We start from the raw sequence: 16468 nt of genomic DNA on the forward strand, positions 1-16468 counted from the left end.
GACATGTATAGAGACCGGCCACTGCATCAGGACTCAGGAGCATCCGAGTGAAAGCAACATAAGCTCCAAAACTAACATTGGAGCAGAAACGGCTGAGCTAACAATAATCAGCATACGAATCAACAACTTCTCTTTGTATGCCTTGTCTTATAATATACTTTCGCTACACAAAATGCGTGCAGGTACTAATTACGGACCACTCGAAACTGGAGAACAAGAACCGTTCGCACTGTACTCGGGCGGCAGGCTAGAATGGCAATGCCGGCCGGCCGGCCGGCCGAATAGTTTACTTATACTTGTCCCCATCCAAACGCCAAAACTAAAAGTCAAGGCCGTGTCCATCACTCCTAGGCTAGCTGCCAGCAACCTGCAGCTGCACCTGTGTCTTTATATAAGGCACCTGCCCTTGTTGCATTTGGAGCCTCTCCAAAACCCTAAAAACTTCACTCGCTACACAAGTAGCTTGGAGCCTTGCACACGGTCCATATTCCATAGTACAGTATTAGCTACTTGCTCTATGGAAGGTGGCTTCAACAAGGCTGGTTCACCGGAGGCGTCCGGCGAGGGCTCGAGGCGGGCGCCCGCAGGGGCCTACTACGAGTGCTCCTTCTGCAAGAGGGGGTTCACCAACGCGCAGGCGCTCGGCGGCCACATGAACATCCACCGGAAGGACCGTAGCGGCGGCAAGTCCGGGACGGCGCCGCCGGACGCTCCGGGGTGGCAGCAAGATGACTCTGGCGGCGCCCGGACGTACGGAAGGGATGTGCACCTGGGGCTCTCTCTGGGGAGGAACGAGGATAGCAGGGCTGGCGTTGACTTGGAGCTCAGGCTTGGGAGCTATCCTTATAACTAGCAGACCTCAAATTTGCTAAAGTAGTGAAGGAATCAGCTGTGTGCTGATCAATAGGTACGAAGCTAAGTCGATTATGCTACTTGTTTAGTTGCTTGATTTTCATTTGGTAGTTCGGTTCATGCTTGTCAGCTACCAAGACTTGATTGAGGAAGTGATTGGTGTAGCGGGATCGATAATTTCTTGAAGTCCTAGCTTGTTTGGTAGTTGATGCATATAAGTGTGTGGAATGCATTGTAACTTCCCAGTTCAGACGGAAAATACAAGAGAACAAGAGTGACAGGTTCGATAGAACAAAAATATTATAGATCAGCGCCCCTTGTAGCACAGAAGAAGGATGAAGCTATTCTAATCTGAGTTTGTGCTCTGCTGCATCACTTAAACTACTTTACATTCTTTTTCTTTGTTGATTTTACTCAAAATTTTGAAGCCGTCCGGTTGCTTTATTGTCCCCTCCAAAAAAAGTACCAAAGTAATCGGTGGCCGGGGTTAAAACCTTGCATAGCCGGAGTGTGAAAAAAATCCCCTTGGTCATAAGAAAAATGTTCTGTGTATTAATATATCAAGCTTTGTCTATGCAATATTTGCTTCCAGAGTTCCTAGCTATCAGAAGGAACTCTGGCTAGTTTGTCTCTTCAATCTGCTTCCTTGGGAGAGAAATAGTTTTCTTTAGTTCGCACACTATGATCTTCCCAATCTACGTAAAGGCTATTGATTTACTAATAGATGCTCACTTATTTGGTGATACACGTTACGTTATATCTTCTATGAACGGGGCTGTAAAGTACTGGGATCCATATTGAGCTTTGCTCGGGTGGTAAGGCTCCCGGATGGGACCGAGCTGACCGGGTCCGGTCTTGCGGGGCTAAGCGTGAGCTCGGTTGGTCATGTCTCAAGTAGAGATGCGCTGACCGGCTAGGGTTCGAGTGCTTGGGTAAACCTGGTTCATCCCTGGTCCTGTAGCCTCCAGTGAGGCTGAGGGGCTTTCTACTCTCTACTCCTTTATAAAAGAAATAATGATGAAACCTATGGTCACAAAAACAATTCTAATTCATAGTTACATTTGTCTATACTTGGCAAGGTAATAGAAATTAAGAGGCAAGTTAATAGTGCGCTGCTGACATTGGTTTTTTACTTGAGAGCTCCCTCACCTTGCAAAGCTTCACATTATTAAAGCAGATAACCTATGAGGATTAAAACTGCAATAAGTTCTGATTTCCAAATGTTTTTATGGCTACTGACATAGAGAGAACACCATACCGTACTACTGCAGAATACCTCATCAGTGTCGGTTTAAAATCGTCATCAGTGACGGGTTTTGAACCAACACTAATTACTCGGTATTGATAGTCAGTGACTATCAGTGTTGGGTATGGAACCGGCACTGAAAATCACTATCAGTGCCGGTTCCATCCACGAACCAACACTGATAGTGAATTATCAGTGTTGATTCCATGTTAGGAATCGGCACTGATATTGGTTATTTATGCCGATTCTAAAATAGAATCGGCACTGATAAATATTCGGCAGTCAAAAAAATTGCACAACCCAAAATGCATCACATGCACATGCATCTATTCTTCTAATGTTTAAGTCACGATAAACACTTAATACATTAATTCAAACTACAAATATTTTTAAAATTACATCAAATACCATTACATGCATAGTTGATACCTAAAATTTCAACTCCAAATATTACATCAAAATGATTCAGTGCATAAATGAGCGCACTAGCTATTGCTTCAAACGCAAGTTTCATTGGACTTCCGTAAATAACGAAATTATTACTATCATACTGAAACTTAAGGTGTGACTGGTACTTTCCTTCCCAGACCTTTCTGCATTGAGGACCAAGTAATATGTACCCCTACTTCTGAGCAAGAAGACGTAAGATTGAAGTCAAGCTACAATCCATCCGCATTTGAGTGTTTCAGTAAAAATCCTACAAACAAAGACCAATAATATAGAGAAATTTTTTAATATTATTGAAATAATCCTAGTACAAATTACAGGTTCATGTCACCAACCATTTTAGTTGCATGTAACTGCGAGAGTCTAGGAGTCATTGCAAGCACATCCTCATTCTGTTCAAGTGATTTTGTAGAAGCGCATGGACAGCAATTCTTTCAACCATAAGTCTTTGGTCTGTTTCGGACCGTGATGTTGTCAAAGTGATATATCCTTCTATAGGAAAAGTAATGCTAAAAGAGATAGTGATCTTCATTCTATTGTTATCAGCCAATATGATCGTCACCACGCGTGGTGTGCTTTACCAAGGTCCGCAATAATATCATGTAGCCATTGTAGATGAGGAAGCATCTACATCAATCAGCATGTTAGTTTGTAATTTGTTAACTGCATATTGCAATATTAACTGATCTTTTCATCTTTGAGCATGTAGATGTACTTAGGATAAGTCACAGGTACGTCTACATGCCCAGAGAAAATAACGCCAATACTGTATCAATCAGTACATGTGGATAATCTCACAATTATGTCAAATCATCAATTGCAGAACAAAGAAGTACCAAACTAGTTACTCACTGGGAAGAGATGGTAGCATCTAAAACACCGATATTAGTGATACACATCTAATATCATGTCATACATATCTAATAATAACCCAACATATTTTGAACTAAAATACATATCTAATTTCAGGATCTAAGTTGGCTAACTAAAATTGCTAACTATAATTTGCTAAATACAATTTGCTAACTTGAATTTGAGAACTAATCCAGGTGTTTTGTGACCCTTCTGGGTTAGAAGGGGATACGTCTTTGAGGATCTGGAGGCCGGGAGTATGAGGGTGGTCACCCGGACCGGGCGACCGGATAGGATGGAGCGGCCGTCTCCATGATATCTAGATCTACACCCTCCACCTCCATTGCCGCTGCTGCTCGCCATGGAGACGTCAAGGAGGCGACGAGGAGGCGATGGTGGGCTGGTGCACGATGAGGACGAGGAGGCGGTGGTGGGTTGGCACGCGATGAGGACGAGGAGGCAACGGCGGGACAACGCACAACGAGGACGAGGAGGCGGCGGGCGGCACACGATGGGGAGGAGGGGGTGGCGGGCCGACGCACGATGAGCACGAGGACGAGGAGGCGACGAGCCAACGCGCGATGAGGAGGTTGTAGATGGGGAGTAGGCTGCAGTCGGGGTGGAGGAGCAGCGTCAGGCTGAGTGGAGCAAACGAGGAGAGCGGCTAAGTGCTGGATATACATATAACACATGCATCAGTGCCAGTTCTATTTCTTACCGGCACTGATAGTGAGTATCAGTACCGGTTCTTAAACTCCCGCACGCGAATAATAATTAAGGCGCCAAGAACCAGCACTGATACGTCAACAGTACTGATTACGCTCGAACCGACATAAATAAGACGCTACTTATGACCTATTCTGTTGTAGTGTCAGTTCTAACTACCTCCAGGCAGATAGCTAGACCCATTGTCCGGCTCTTTTCAGTTAGATCTGAATGGCAAAATTTTCAATGCGTGAATATTTAGTATAGTTTGGTTGGATTACAGTGGGATAAACTAACTTAACTCTTTCGATCAACATCATTACCGCCATGGACTGATGTGCCAGTGGAAGTTCTTATGTTCATCGTGATGTGCTACTGTGCCCATTGGAGTAACTGTACTTTGAATGAACATGTTGATTCTCCATAAGTTTCATCAGACAATGATAATTGAGTCCTTGGCATGAGCATTTGATTGAGCAATATGGAACAAACTAATGTATGATGTAAAGGATAAAATGAGATAATGGACGGAATCCATTCAAAATTTTAAATTATGTTTTGGCACGGACAAGCAGTCAGTTTTAGCCATGGCTCTAACAAGCACAACATCTTAAGTCACCTCTCTAACAAGCCCGACTGGCCAGAGATGTCCGGCGTGGGATGCAAGTGATTGCTGTTCATCTGGCGAGCTCGGTGATATGTTTTCTTCTTTTCTTTTTGGTTTTAGGGGTTTAAGAAAAGGCTTTCCAAGATGAAGAAGAACTACACATCTAAATTAACCACAACATTTGTGATAACTCAGACAAAGTACGATTAAACAGAGGAAAAAAATCAGAAAGTTGAAAAAAGAGAATTGGAACTGAAAATGTTAGCCAATTGTAGTTCTGTTGCAGAGTTTCAGTACATAAAGTTGCTCATATGATGAATAAACTGAAGAATAATTGAAACATATCAGGGTCTGGAAATTGTCCCCTGCCGAATACACCCTAGGCCCTAACCCCGTGAAACACTGGGCCCTAACCTTGCCGGGGGTGCTGGAGAGAGGAAGATGGCGCCTTTCCAGAGCATGGATGCACGAGTTGACCTAAGGTAAACAAAAATCAACTGACGGTTTAGAAACTTTCAGGCGATTGAAGTTTAGACATTCTGATTGTTTTTAAGCTAATCTTTGACAGGAACAAATCAAACGATGTTGTAATCAAATCTTACCCAAATCTTTGACACAGGTTGTCTACTAGATGTTTTAGCAACCGTTTATCATATGTTCGACACTAGCTAGCAACTCAAATTATTTTCGGGTCCTTGCTGATGCGCAACCAGGATTAGTAGAGATGCACGAATTAGCGGAAAATCTGCATATTTACCGTTAAGTGGATGAAATTGAGCAGAATCTAATATATAGCGGGTTAGGGATTTAAATGGATCGGGTCATATCCGCGTGTATCTACGAAGTATCCGCTACATATCTAATTTTTTCCTAATTAGTTTCGACCAAATACTCCTTAGATACGTATCCGAGCTGAATCTGAGTACATACGTATCTAAGGAGTATCTGGTCGGATATGGTGTTAAACTCAGATATGCACCTGTCTGAGAGTATCCGTGTTTCATAGGTGCTACCATTTTTCATGGAGCTTCCTGGAGGAAAATATTCGTACCTACCATTACCACATTAATAACCATGTGTACCACTGGACATTTATTTATTTATTTTTGCACAGAAAAGGTTATGGTTATTGTTAACTTTTGCTGAACCCATTTTTCAAAAAAAAAACAGAGAGAAAAAAACTGCTCTTACGAAAAAAAGGAAAAAAAACTCGTGCTAAACTAACTGAGGCAGGCCGTCAATCTGGTCGAACTGAACAGTTGGCTCAATCTTCGTCTCTCTGGCTCTTTCCAAATCCCCACCCCAAACCAGACTGAGGCAGGCTGCCAAGTCCGTCGAACAGAACCATGTAGATTGGCTCATTCTTCGTCTCTCTGGCTCTTCCCAAATTCCCACCCTAAACCCTCACCTGTTGCCTCCACGGAGCATGAGCGTGCGCACCATGTGGCGCTGCCGGCGCTGATCGATGACGTCGTCACCAAGATCCTCCTTAGGCACGTGCCAGCCGACCCCGCGTGCCTTGTGCTCGCCTACCTCATCAAAAGGCGTGGCACCGCCCCCTCACCAACTCCGCCTTCCTCCGCCACTACAGAAGCTGGTAAATACAGCGCGTCTGATTGGATGGACCTTTGGAGCTCGGAGATTGCGCCACGTCGGCAATTGCGTACTAAGCCGTCTGATGCTAGAGCGAGTATCCGGAATCTTCTCCATTCTCTACCTGATTTCCTTTCCTCCATCGTTTAGAGCATTCTCCACTCCATTCTCCAGATCATCTCCACTCCTACATTGGCTGCTTTGCACCGTGATGCCAAGAACAGCACGCGGGGCAGTGGATGTGGAGGACCTCCGTGTCAAGAACGGCACCAAGGCCAAGCTCGGCTACGTGGCACAGGATGTGGCCGCGCTAGCTAAGGAGGGCAGGTTTGGGGAGGAGGATGACAAGGATGGGCTCCTGGTGTCAGTGCTGCTCACGCTGCTCACCAGCATGGGGGACGTCGAGGCCGTGCTACGGTGGCTCACGGGCTACATTGGCAGCGATAGCAAGGTGAATCAGCATTTGATGGGCTCTATCACTACTACAGAACTAGTCATAAGTGTCGACTCATCGGTGTCAGTTCAGTCAAAACTAACACTGGTAGGGTATCAGTACCGGTTCGTAGCAAAATCAGGCAACCAACTATTCATTTAGACAAAAACTGGCATTGATAAGTAGTATCATTGCTAATTAATATTAAAAACCGGCACTAATAGTATCAGTGCCGGTTTTTAATACTAACCAGCACTGATACTACTCCGGACCTGAAATTTGATTTCACTACCGTTTTGGCTCATGAATCTCCTGTTCGTGTCCGCCGATCTCTCTCTCTCTCTTATCTCTTCCCTCTCCACCGGCTTTCTCCATTATCTCTCTCACTCTCCACCGGCTCTCTCCATTCCCTCTCGCGACTCCTCACCGGACTTCTCCTTCTCCTTCAGTTACTCCCTCCCTTATCTCTTCAATTCCACCGATTTGCTGGCCTTCCCATTGCCTAGAGCAGCACGATGTCACCCCATCTATCCCCATTTCCATCTCAGCTAGAGCAAGACAACCAGCTATGGCTGATTCGAGCCCTCTCTCTCATCCAGATCTACTGTATTGGGATCTGAGCAGTAGGCTCCGTCCACTCACATCTTCTCTCTTGCGGTAAAACCAGAGAGAGCAGTTCGCCTTCGCCATGGCCGGCCGTAGTGAGCTCAAGTCCACTCCCAAATCCTTGGAGCACGGTGAGTTAATTACTGATTCCTTCTATCCAAGTGTTTCCATTGAGCCAGTACATCATCTTGACCCTTCTTCATTAGTTCACTCAACAGAAGATGCCGTGCCCACCATTTCCTCCCCTGCTGGTCTCTGCTGACCGCCACTTAGAAGCTTGGCACCGACGGCATGCTTCAACGCTACTATACCTAATATGCGGCTGAGTCCGAGTGGGAGCGACGGCCAAGTGGGATATTCTATGCATGTGCTGTGGTGGCGGTTTTCAAGCCACCACGTTTGCAGGTGTGCTGGCAGTGCCCAGCAGGAGCGGCATCCGGGCTCGGATGCCACTCCTGCCGCAGCCAAATTTCCCCTTTTTTTATTCTTTGAAAATGACAACTGTGTCGGGTGAACAACCGATACTGATACTAGTCAAGTATTAGTGCCGAGTAAAGAGTGCTGGTTGAAAAACCGGCAGTGGAGCTATATTTTAACCGGCACTGATGTGCTCTTTTGTAGTAGTGTGTGTTGTTTATGCTTGTGCACTCTTTGTGTTGGATTTCATGCTCAACATCTAATTGGGATTTGGGAAATCCCAACCATGGATGGGAAACAAATATGAACAAAATACATCAATTCCCAATGACTGACAAAAACGACCCTCGTGTTGTCTCTAAGGCAACTTGGGGGTGACCAAGCAGCACGGCGCCCACACCCCCTTAGCCTTCATGGCGTGGCCGCCGACACTGGCGCCAAACGGTAGTTGTCGCATCTCCCTTCCCCTCTCTCCTCCTCCTCTCCTCCTTTTTCAACACATCGTCTAGTTCCTGAGAAGCGTGAGGTCAGCTAGCATGGTAGCGGTCGGATCTGCTTGACTCCACTCAGATCCGGGATGGGAGAGCACATGGGTGGCCGAATCTGTGCCCCATCATAAGGATGCACACATGGGCATGCATGGGTGGCCGATCCACTGCTGGGATGTGCGTCGTCACAACCACTGCCAGTTTGTGCACTGCTCATCTCTACCTAGATACAGGTAGGGTGTGCACGTGACTAGCCAGATCTTTGCCCCACCATTGGGATCCACACTTGGCTGCGTGTGGGTGGCCTGTGCAGGGTTGGGTTGCATGCTGCTACCACCGGTGCGCACACCACCACTGTCGGGTTGCACATAGCACCGCTGCCAGGATGTGTGCCGCACCGCTGCTGCTGCCGAGATGTGCACCTTCGACTGGCGCATTTTGCTCGCAAGGGCTACCAGTCTTGCTTGTAGGCATCCTTTTGTGCTTTGGCAACCGACTGTTTGCTGTGATGCTCTTTTGCAAGAACTTACAGATCAGGATGCAGATGTGCCCATCCAGCTACATCCATGCGGGTGTCTCGATGCCCGTCCTAGGGGCTCGACACTAGTTGCACTCGTGTTTCGTGATCCCAGCATCCCCTTTGCCCGGCCGCGCCCGGTGCCTCTGGTGTCCTTTGCAGAGAAGGTGTACGACGTCCAGCTCCATATGGATAGTGACGTGCTCGATGTTGCATGCATGTTTCGTGTCTTCATGGGCATGATGGTATTGCATGCAGGTTTTGTGTCTTCATGGGCACGATTGTGTTGGTGGCAATCAAGAGGGGGCTTGCTGGGGAGATTTGCCTGAAGGTAGCTTGTTCGGGCAAATGAAGTTGGGTAGCAATTCGGCTATCGTGGTGTCTAGCACATCAGCCCTCATGGGGTCATGCACATTGGCAATGGGGGATGGCTTTACTGGATAAATTCGTGTCCCTAGTGTGGATCATCAATGTTCCGTTCAGAGCCGTCTGTTTGTGCTGCTAAGGCTCATAGCACTCCTCGATGTATGCTCCGGTGTCCCTAGGCTCTATCTTCAGCTGTGCCAGCATAGTGGCCGCTCATGCTTAGTGTTGAGGACAACACCTGCTACTCCTGAGTTTCGCCCATCTTGCTACCAAACTAAGGGGCTACTTCTTCTCGTCATGGCGTTCTATCATCGATGGTTAGAGACCTAGCTTTGCATTCTCACCGTGGTTAGTCTCAACTGTGGGCAACTTGTGTCTCATCATGCTGTTGCTTCTATTATTCTCTCTCAAGCTTCATGCAATAGTGATTCACTGCAATGTTTAGGCCATCTCCGGACATGTTACGATAGTGCACCTTTGGTTGGGTCTGGCATTGCTCTATTTGGCAACAATGAGGGTTTGGGAACACCAGGCGAAAGCCTAGTTCAGCGTCCTGCCGATGCCAGTGATGATGACGTCCTCGAATGTCATTCCCTTCTAGAAGGTGGTGTTGTGGTATTCCCTACCGATCCCAGGAGGGTCTCTAGGTGAAAACCCATTTATGATGTTTCGGATTGGTTGATGGTGGCGCATTTGGCATTGTGTCCTCCCTAAAGTGGTCGTCTTGGAGAGTCCCTCCTAGTTGGTTCAGCTTTCTTCTGTTTCGGGCCGTTGTCGACCATCTCAGGCCTAGTCTAGCTTGGTAGATGGTTAAGTGCTGGAATCTTCTCTGCGGTACGCTAGACCTAGTTCAGTTAGGTAGTTTGCCCGCTGTGTCTTGTGGTTTTTGCTTAGTTTTTCCTCAATTAATCAAACAATTCAGCCCGATGGGATATCCTCTTATTTAATACAATTGGTAGTTCTTTTGCTGGTTTGTTTAAAAAAATATGAAAAAATGATTCCCCTCCTGAACTACTCAACTTAATAGACAAGAAGTATACTTTTGTTGTTAGCATATCAACAAAAAAGAGAATAAAAAATATTGATCCATCCTTTGAAGTTCTACGCGTAGTTCATCAATTTGGAAAACAAACAAGGGCATAAGTCATTAAAAAAAAAAGGATACTTTTGTTCAAGTTTCTCATCTGTCAGCTTTACTGATTCTACAAATCTAGCTGCAAGGAAGCTCACTCCACTGATACCAATTAAATCAATCCAAGTCCCAGATAAGGTTAATTAAATTCAACAATAACAAATTTTACTATAGCATTTTTTTCTTTAGATCCTGCTATCAACTCCATGGAAATATAATAATTTCCAGACAGCCCAGGATGACTTACAAATTTCAAGGCGCATACAATTTGAAATCGATCCAATGGACATAGAAGAAACTGGGTAAGTTTTTGTACTGACAACAATAGATAACTTATCTATATTTTATTCTCTTACAAGCTTTTTTCATTTTTTTTCCTTCAGAGATAACACCTTTGGAGAAGCTCCGTACAAGAACAAACGAATGTACCCAACTCAGGTAATGACAAAATTATAAATAAATAATCATTCTAAGCTCTACAATTATGCCAGTTTTATCAAAATATGGTTTGTAGGATACATTCGATGATGCTCACGGTGATGAAGATTCCCATAATAAAAGCATCAAAAAAGGAGCAGGTCAAAGCAAGGGAACAAAACAGTGAGGTAACAGTGTATATTCACGTTATTAAGAGAACATTAAAGTTAATATTTTGATTATTTCGTGCCGATAATGTATTGTTCGGACTGCTAAATATACTGGTGTGCAACAGCATGATTTTCTTTAGTTACTATTGCAGATGTTTTAGCATTCATCGAACATCAGACATAGTGATTATATTCTTGTATATGTGACTTTCTAATACTGAATTAAAACTGCTAAAACTCTGAATGCATACGATCATTTTGTCCAAATACAAAGATAAATTTCTATAAACACTGTGCATCTTAACTGCGATGAACAAATTGTAGATTAATATAATATATAAACTATATTTAAAAGTATTCACTGGTGCCATTAATACATTTGCAATTAATTGGTCCACATTTCCTCAGCCCAGGTAAATAATTTATCTACAAGTGGGAATTTTTTTTTGTATAATTTCCATATATATAAGTAGAATAAGCAGAGTATTTCACAATACTAGGCTTAAGCCATATTCCAAAAAATATTTATATCTTTACCTCCTGATAACATTCTTTAATATATTATGCCTGCTTGGAACCACTTCGCCCCAGCTTACGGTGGAAAAAAGCGAGCTAGCCCCCCCCCCCCCACCCCACAAACTGCCTGATTCTCCTCCAATTTTGTCGATCTCGCTTCTAGCCCACCGCTGAAATTGCACTGAGAAGCTTAAGCGGCCCATTACCTGCTTCTGTCGGCTGTGAGGTGCTTTTGCGTAGGCCAAACTTGAACTGCCCCTATAAGTTTGAAAGAATTACCTACAAATGCCACTAATATACCCCTTCCCCATCCGTTCCCTACCGCAAACTCCCGCACACAAGCAGACTCCTGACTCAGTGACTCCCACACAAGCAGAGGGGCGATTAGGGTGCAAAACCAGCGCCAACTCCTATACTCCAGCAGTCACTCCCCTCTCGTGTTGTATCCCGATCTCGAGCCAGGCCCACTAGACAGAGAGAGCGACCGCTAGGGGAGGCCGGCTTGATCGAGTGGGCTAAGCCCAGTGAGCGTGCGTGGAAAAAGGCTAGTCCATGGCTCAAACGGGGAGAGGGAGGGAGAGGCGGCCCGAGGGAGAGAGGGAGAGAGGGAGGGTGGGATTTATACTGAGTTTAGATAGGAATTAGCCTGGGAGGGTTTAGGAATTTAGTAAATACTTTCTTTTTATTTTCAAACAATTTTCGCAAAGAGCTTCCAAACGAGCGCCTTCTGGCGAAATTTTGCAAATATTTTCCACACATAAAAACCTAATGTAATTACTACAGCATGAATGCAAGAAGCATGAATATTACCTATGGCATATTAATTAAATTTAGAAATTAATTTCCTTCTAAATTAAACAAAATCTACAACTCCTATTTAAATTCTAGCAAAATTTAAATTATTGGAAAAATTGAAAATTTAAGGTGTTACAGGTTTGGACTCTGCTTGATTATAACAATATTTCTTACTATCTGATTTCAATTTTGCTGCAGGGAGGGTTCTTCATTGAAAGATGAATGATATGACTCAGGTTGTATGAGCAGACTAGCAGAAGTTTGGAAAATATCAGATTGGCTAGGATGCGGTGGCTATCTGGGTTCCAGACTACTTAATTAGATTCGTGCTCTGATCATATATAGAAGTAGTGGGTTAATTTAACCTATTGAAATAGTTTTATGGTTCATAAGAACTCAAAATGAGTTGCCTTACGGGGATGTTTGTGTAATGGGGATTTTTTTTGGAAAACTATCCAAACAGGTCTTGCATAACTGCTATATGTTGTGTGATTGCCTGGTTCATAGACACTACCATTACTTGAAATAATTTTATGGTACATAAGAACTCAAAATGAGTTCCCTTATGGGGCTGTTTGGGTGATGGGGATTGTTGTGGGGAAACTATCCAAATAGGTCTTGCGTAACTGCCATATGTTGGCTGATTGCTTGGTTCATAGACACTGCCATTACTTTTTCCCTCTATTTTTTAAAGTACTTGCAGAGTTTTCTTTCGTTTTGTTGCTCCAAAGTATCAACTTGATAATCTCTTCTGCAGACAAGCGTTTGCTAATAACTGTTATAATATAATGCTTCCTTCTTACCAGTGTACTATTTATTTTTTGGTTTTCTCATACATATTCCACCGACACTATAGAAGCAACAACGTCGTGCCACTTTTCAGTTAAGACACTATAGTAGTAGCAGCAACGAGTAGTCAACTACAGTTATATAGCGTGCCAATTGGCTATAGTAGTAGTTGAACATGTGCCCTGTCCATGTTCTATTTCGTTTTTCTAGATGGTTGCATGGGTGCTTTGATGAAAAAGGAACACTTTTAAGCTCCATGGATGATCATTTTTGCCTCTTGCGTTCATTAAGGTAAGAACTTCTAAGAGGTATTTATTTACATGTCTTCCAAAGTATGCAGCAGTACTTGTTAGGAGACTAGCTGCCAGAGTTACATAATGCACAGGCGCTCAACAGAAGGCATTGACACTGTCAATTAAAACCATGATGATTTGGTTAGAATTTAATTCAAGTTCATAATTAGTTGCAGTATTACCTGGACACGGTCATGGGTGTCGGAATCTGACTCAGATTCGGTGTCTGATTCGGCAAAGAATATTTGGATATGCGAAATACAACTCGGAATCCGACACGGGTGTCGAAATCCGACTCGAATTTGGGTATCCGATTCGGCAAACAAAATTTGCACATGGGTTGTCATATGAATAGGTTTCAACCATAATTATTGCCTTCCCGCGCCCTATCTCCTTCTTGTAACAGTTGGATTCGAATCCTTAATTCCCCTTTAACCTTTGTGGTCTTTACGCTCAAATTCTTGTAGCGATGTGTAGAATCTTATTATAGGTTTTTTTTTTACTGAGTTTTATTACTGTTTGGTGTACCGTTCTTAGTGGTTTCCTTTGTGTGTTTTTCTAGTATGTCGATATTTAGGAGGTGAGCAGTTGATCAGACTTTTGAAGAATTTGAGCAACACTCTGCTGAAGGCAAGTGTCCTTTCTCATTTTGCACCTAACTTAGGGTTGTATGTTAGCATTTTATCTGTCTTGCATGCTTGGTCTAAATTGGAATCCCTTATTAAAGTTTACTAGTATTTGTATCATTTTTCTTGTCGACGTTGATAGAGTCCCTGGGATAAGGGTAGTTAAGCTTAGTCGCTATCATGGTTGGTTGGGTACAAGTAAATATGATTAATGTCTAAGCAATATGAATCGAAAATGGTAATTTTTGTAACAACATGGAATTTAGTTGGGATCAGGAATGGATGGTCGAGTAGCCAGGTCTTGGGGGTCGTTATCAAGGACCCCCGACAGCCCCTTAGTTTAATTAGCCCGGCCTCCCAAAGGCTCGGCCTCTCGAAGCCTCCTCCTTCCGAAGCCCCAACCTTCCGAAGCCCTGCCTCCCGAAGGCTCAGCCCCCCAAAGGCTCGGTCTTCCGAAGCCTCCGCTTTCCGGAGCCTTGCCTCCCGAAGGCCCAGCCTCCCAAAGGCTCGATCTCCAAGGTCTCGACCTCCCGAAGCCCCAATTTTCTGGAGTCCCGCCTCCCAGAGGCTCAGCCTCTTAAAGGCTCGGTCTCCCAAGGTCTCGGCCTCCCGCTGCCCGGGCCAACTTCCAGGAGGCTACTGGGTGAGTCATCAGACTTCAAGAAAGATCTGTCAAAAGGGAAGCACTGGTCGTACTTTGCTTGCGATGAGGTGACCGGTATTAAATACCTAGACTAGTGGACGCCGCTCTAACACTCCGGCATGATGGAGGCTGTCCTGACACCTCTGATAGTGCGGCGTCGGGCCGCAGTTGGTGACCGGCTCGCCCCCTTTAGGGGGCAGGCACCACGATAATTACCACAGTGGATATTTATCTCCCCGATAGGGTAGAAGGTAGTTATCCGGGATAAGATCCAGTAATTCGATCAGATACCGGATATTTGTACATTATGATAACTTGTACGTCAAGCTACACACGGTCCTATAAATAGGAGGCCATGGTCCTCTGGGGAGAAAATGAGCAAGACAAAAAAAATATAAAGGTGAAAACACACCAAGTTACGCTGTAATACTCCTCCTAGAGTGATGCATTTTTCTACCATCAATATATTCGTTGTGTTCCTTCCTCTTAAACTTCGTCTTCAAGTTTGAGTCTTCTCCTTAGAAGAAACTCTCGCCAGGTAATGGGATTACCTGGTGAGTCGAATGCAATCCGAAGAGATGTTCCTCTTGTTTAAGTCGTGTCTTCATATTTAATAAATAGGATGTCATTTGTTGGAGTTATAGGTTAAGGTTGTTTAGTGCAGCAAACTAGTGTCTAACCTTTCTTGTCTCAATGTCATGTTTTTCTACACTTGTGGAGTACATATGTACTCACACCCACTGTTTCCTCTCCTACTTTCTACCATTGATCAGAGGCTAACAATGAAGCCGCACCATTTGATGGAGACGACATCAACCTGAAGTTCCTGTTCTAGGCTGGTGTTCCCCCGGTTGACACATATGGAAGATGAAAGACCCTCTGACGCTAGAATTTACTTTCTGTTGTGCTTTTATTTAAGACCTGCAGGTCCTTTTGTATTAAATATGACGATAATGTAATTATGATACTGTGATGATACGTTGATGATGTAACACATGTATAAAACTTGATCCTAGCATACACGTAGATGTACCTCATTTTATTCGTTTAAAACTAGATGTTACAAAACCAGTGACCATTAGAGTTAGTCCAAAACTATAAATAGCTATACAGACTCTAGATGAATTGATTGGAATCAATGTTGAACGATAATCGGAGTAAAATGTTTAGAACTCTAACTTAGTGAAAACTATCCTTCTTACAAGCATCCATAAAATTCGATAGCATTTTTAGGAATTCCTCTTGTATTAAGGTTAGAATGAAAACACCTTAGTCTGATAAGGACAAAAGAGAAGTAAACCAAAACTATTTTATCATTTAATGTGACATGTCGATAATTTAAAGGTTAAAACGTGACTTTAACTAAATGAAAAGGGAAAACAACACCAATTTTCCATTTATCTCTGAGGCATTTTAACAAACACGTCATGGGCAACTTGATAACACAAACCTGGGATCCCTAGCGATGTCGTTTGGTCACAGGATGGCAGGAGACGTAATTGTCTCATAGAATTCCACTATTGATCTTTCCATACTCCAACTCACGATTGATCTGTGAAGGATAAATTATGGTCTATTTGTTTGGATTTCTACTTCTAGTTTCTCTGAAAAGCTGTACTTTTGACTTTTCTGAAAAACTGCTTTTGGATTTTAGTTGTTAGATTTTACAATAATTTTTTGGCTTCTCAGCACACTACTTCTCAAAAAAATTACTCTCAACCAACTTCTCAACTTCTAGTTCATTTTCTCAGAAGCAGGGTTCTAACTTCTCCAGAAACTATTTTTCAGCAAACCTGTTTGTTTGAGCTTCTACCTTTTAGACTTCTAACAGAAGCAAAAACCAGAAGCAACCTAAAACAAACAAACCCTTAATGTAAAATCAAACAGTTTTGTGTGCCGGTGAAGATAAGGAGCTTACACAGTGGCAATTTGAGGCTGAGGAGGTTGAAGGACAGGGT

At 43.8% G+C, this 16468-nt stretch overlaps 1 protein-coding gene across 1 annotated transcript; it reads left to right on the plus strand.

Annotated features, from left to right (window-relative positions):
• Positions 1–512: 512 nt before the first annotated feature.
• Positions 513–955, plus strand: LOC133892088 (probable transcriptional regulator RABBIT EARS). The gene has a single exon (XM_062332834.1). It carries the CDS (start codon positions 518–520, stop codon positions 851–853), a length of 336 nt encoding a protein of 111 aa, XP_062188818.1. The 5' UTR covers positions 513–517; the 3' UTR covers positions 854–955.
• Positions 956–16468: the final 15513 nt, after the last annotated feature.

This window comes from Phragmites australis, chromosome 15, assembly GCF_958298935.1.
Source record: "Phragmites australis chromosome 15, lpPhrAust1.1, whole genome shotgun sequence".
Classification (NCBI taxonomy): Eukaryota; Viridiplantae; Streptophyta; class Magnoliopsida; order Poales; family Poaceae; genus Phragmites; species Phragmites australis.

Coding starts and splice junctions, on each gene's coding strand:
- LOC133892088 (XM_062332834.1), top strand. CDS start 518: ATGGAAGGTGGCTTCAACAAGGCTGGTTCACCGGAGGCGTCCGGCGAG.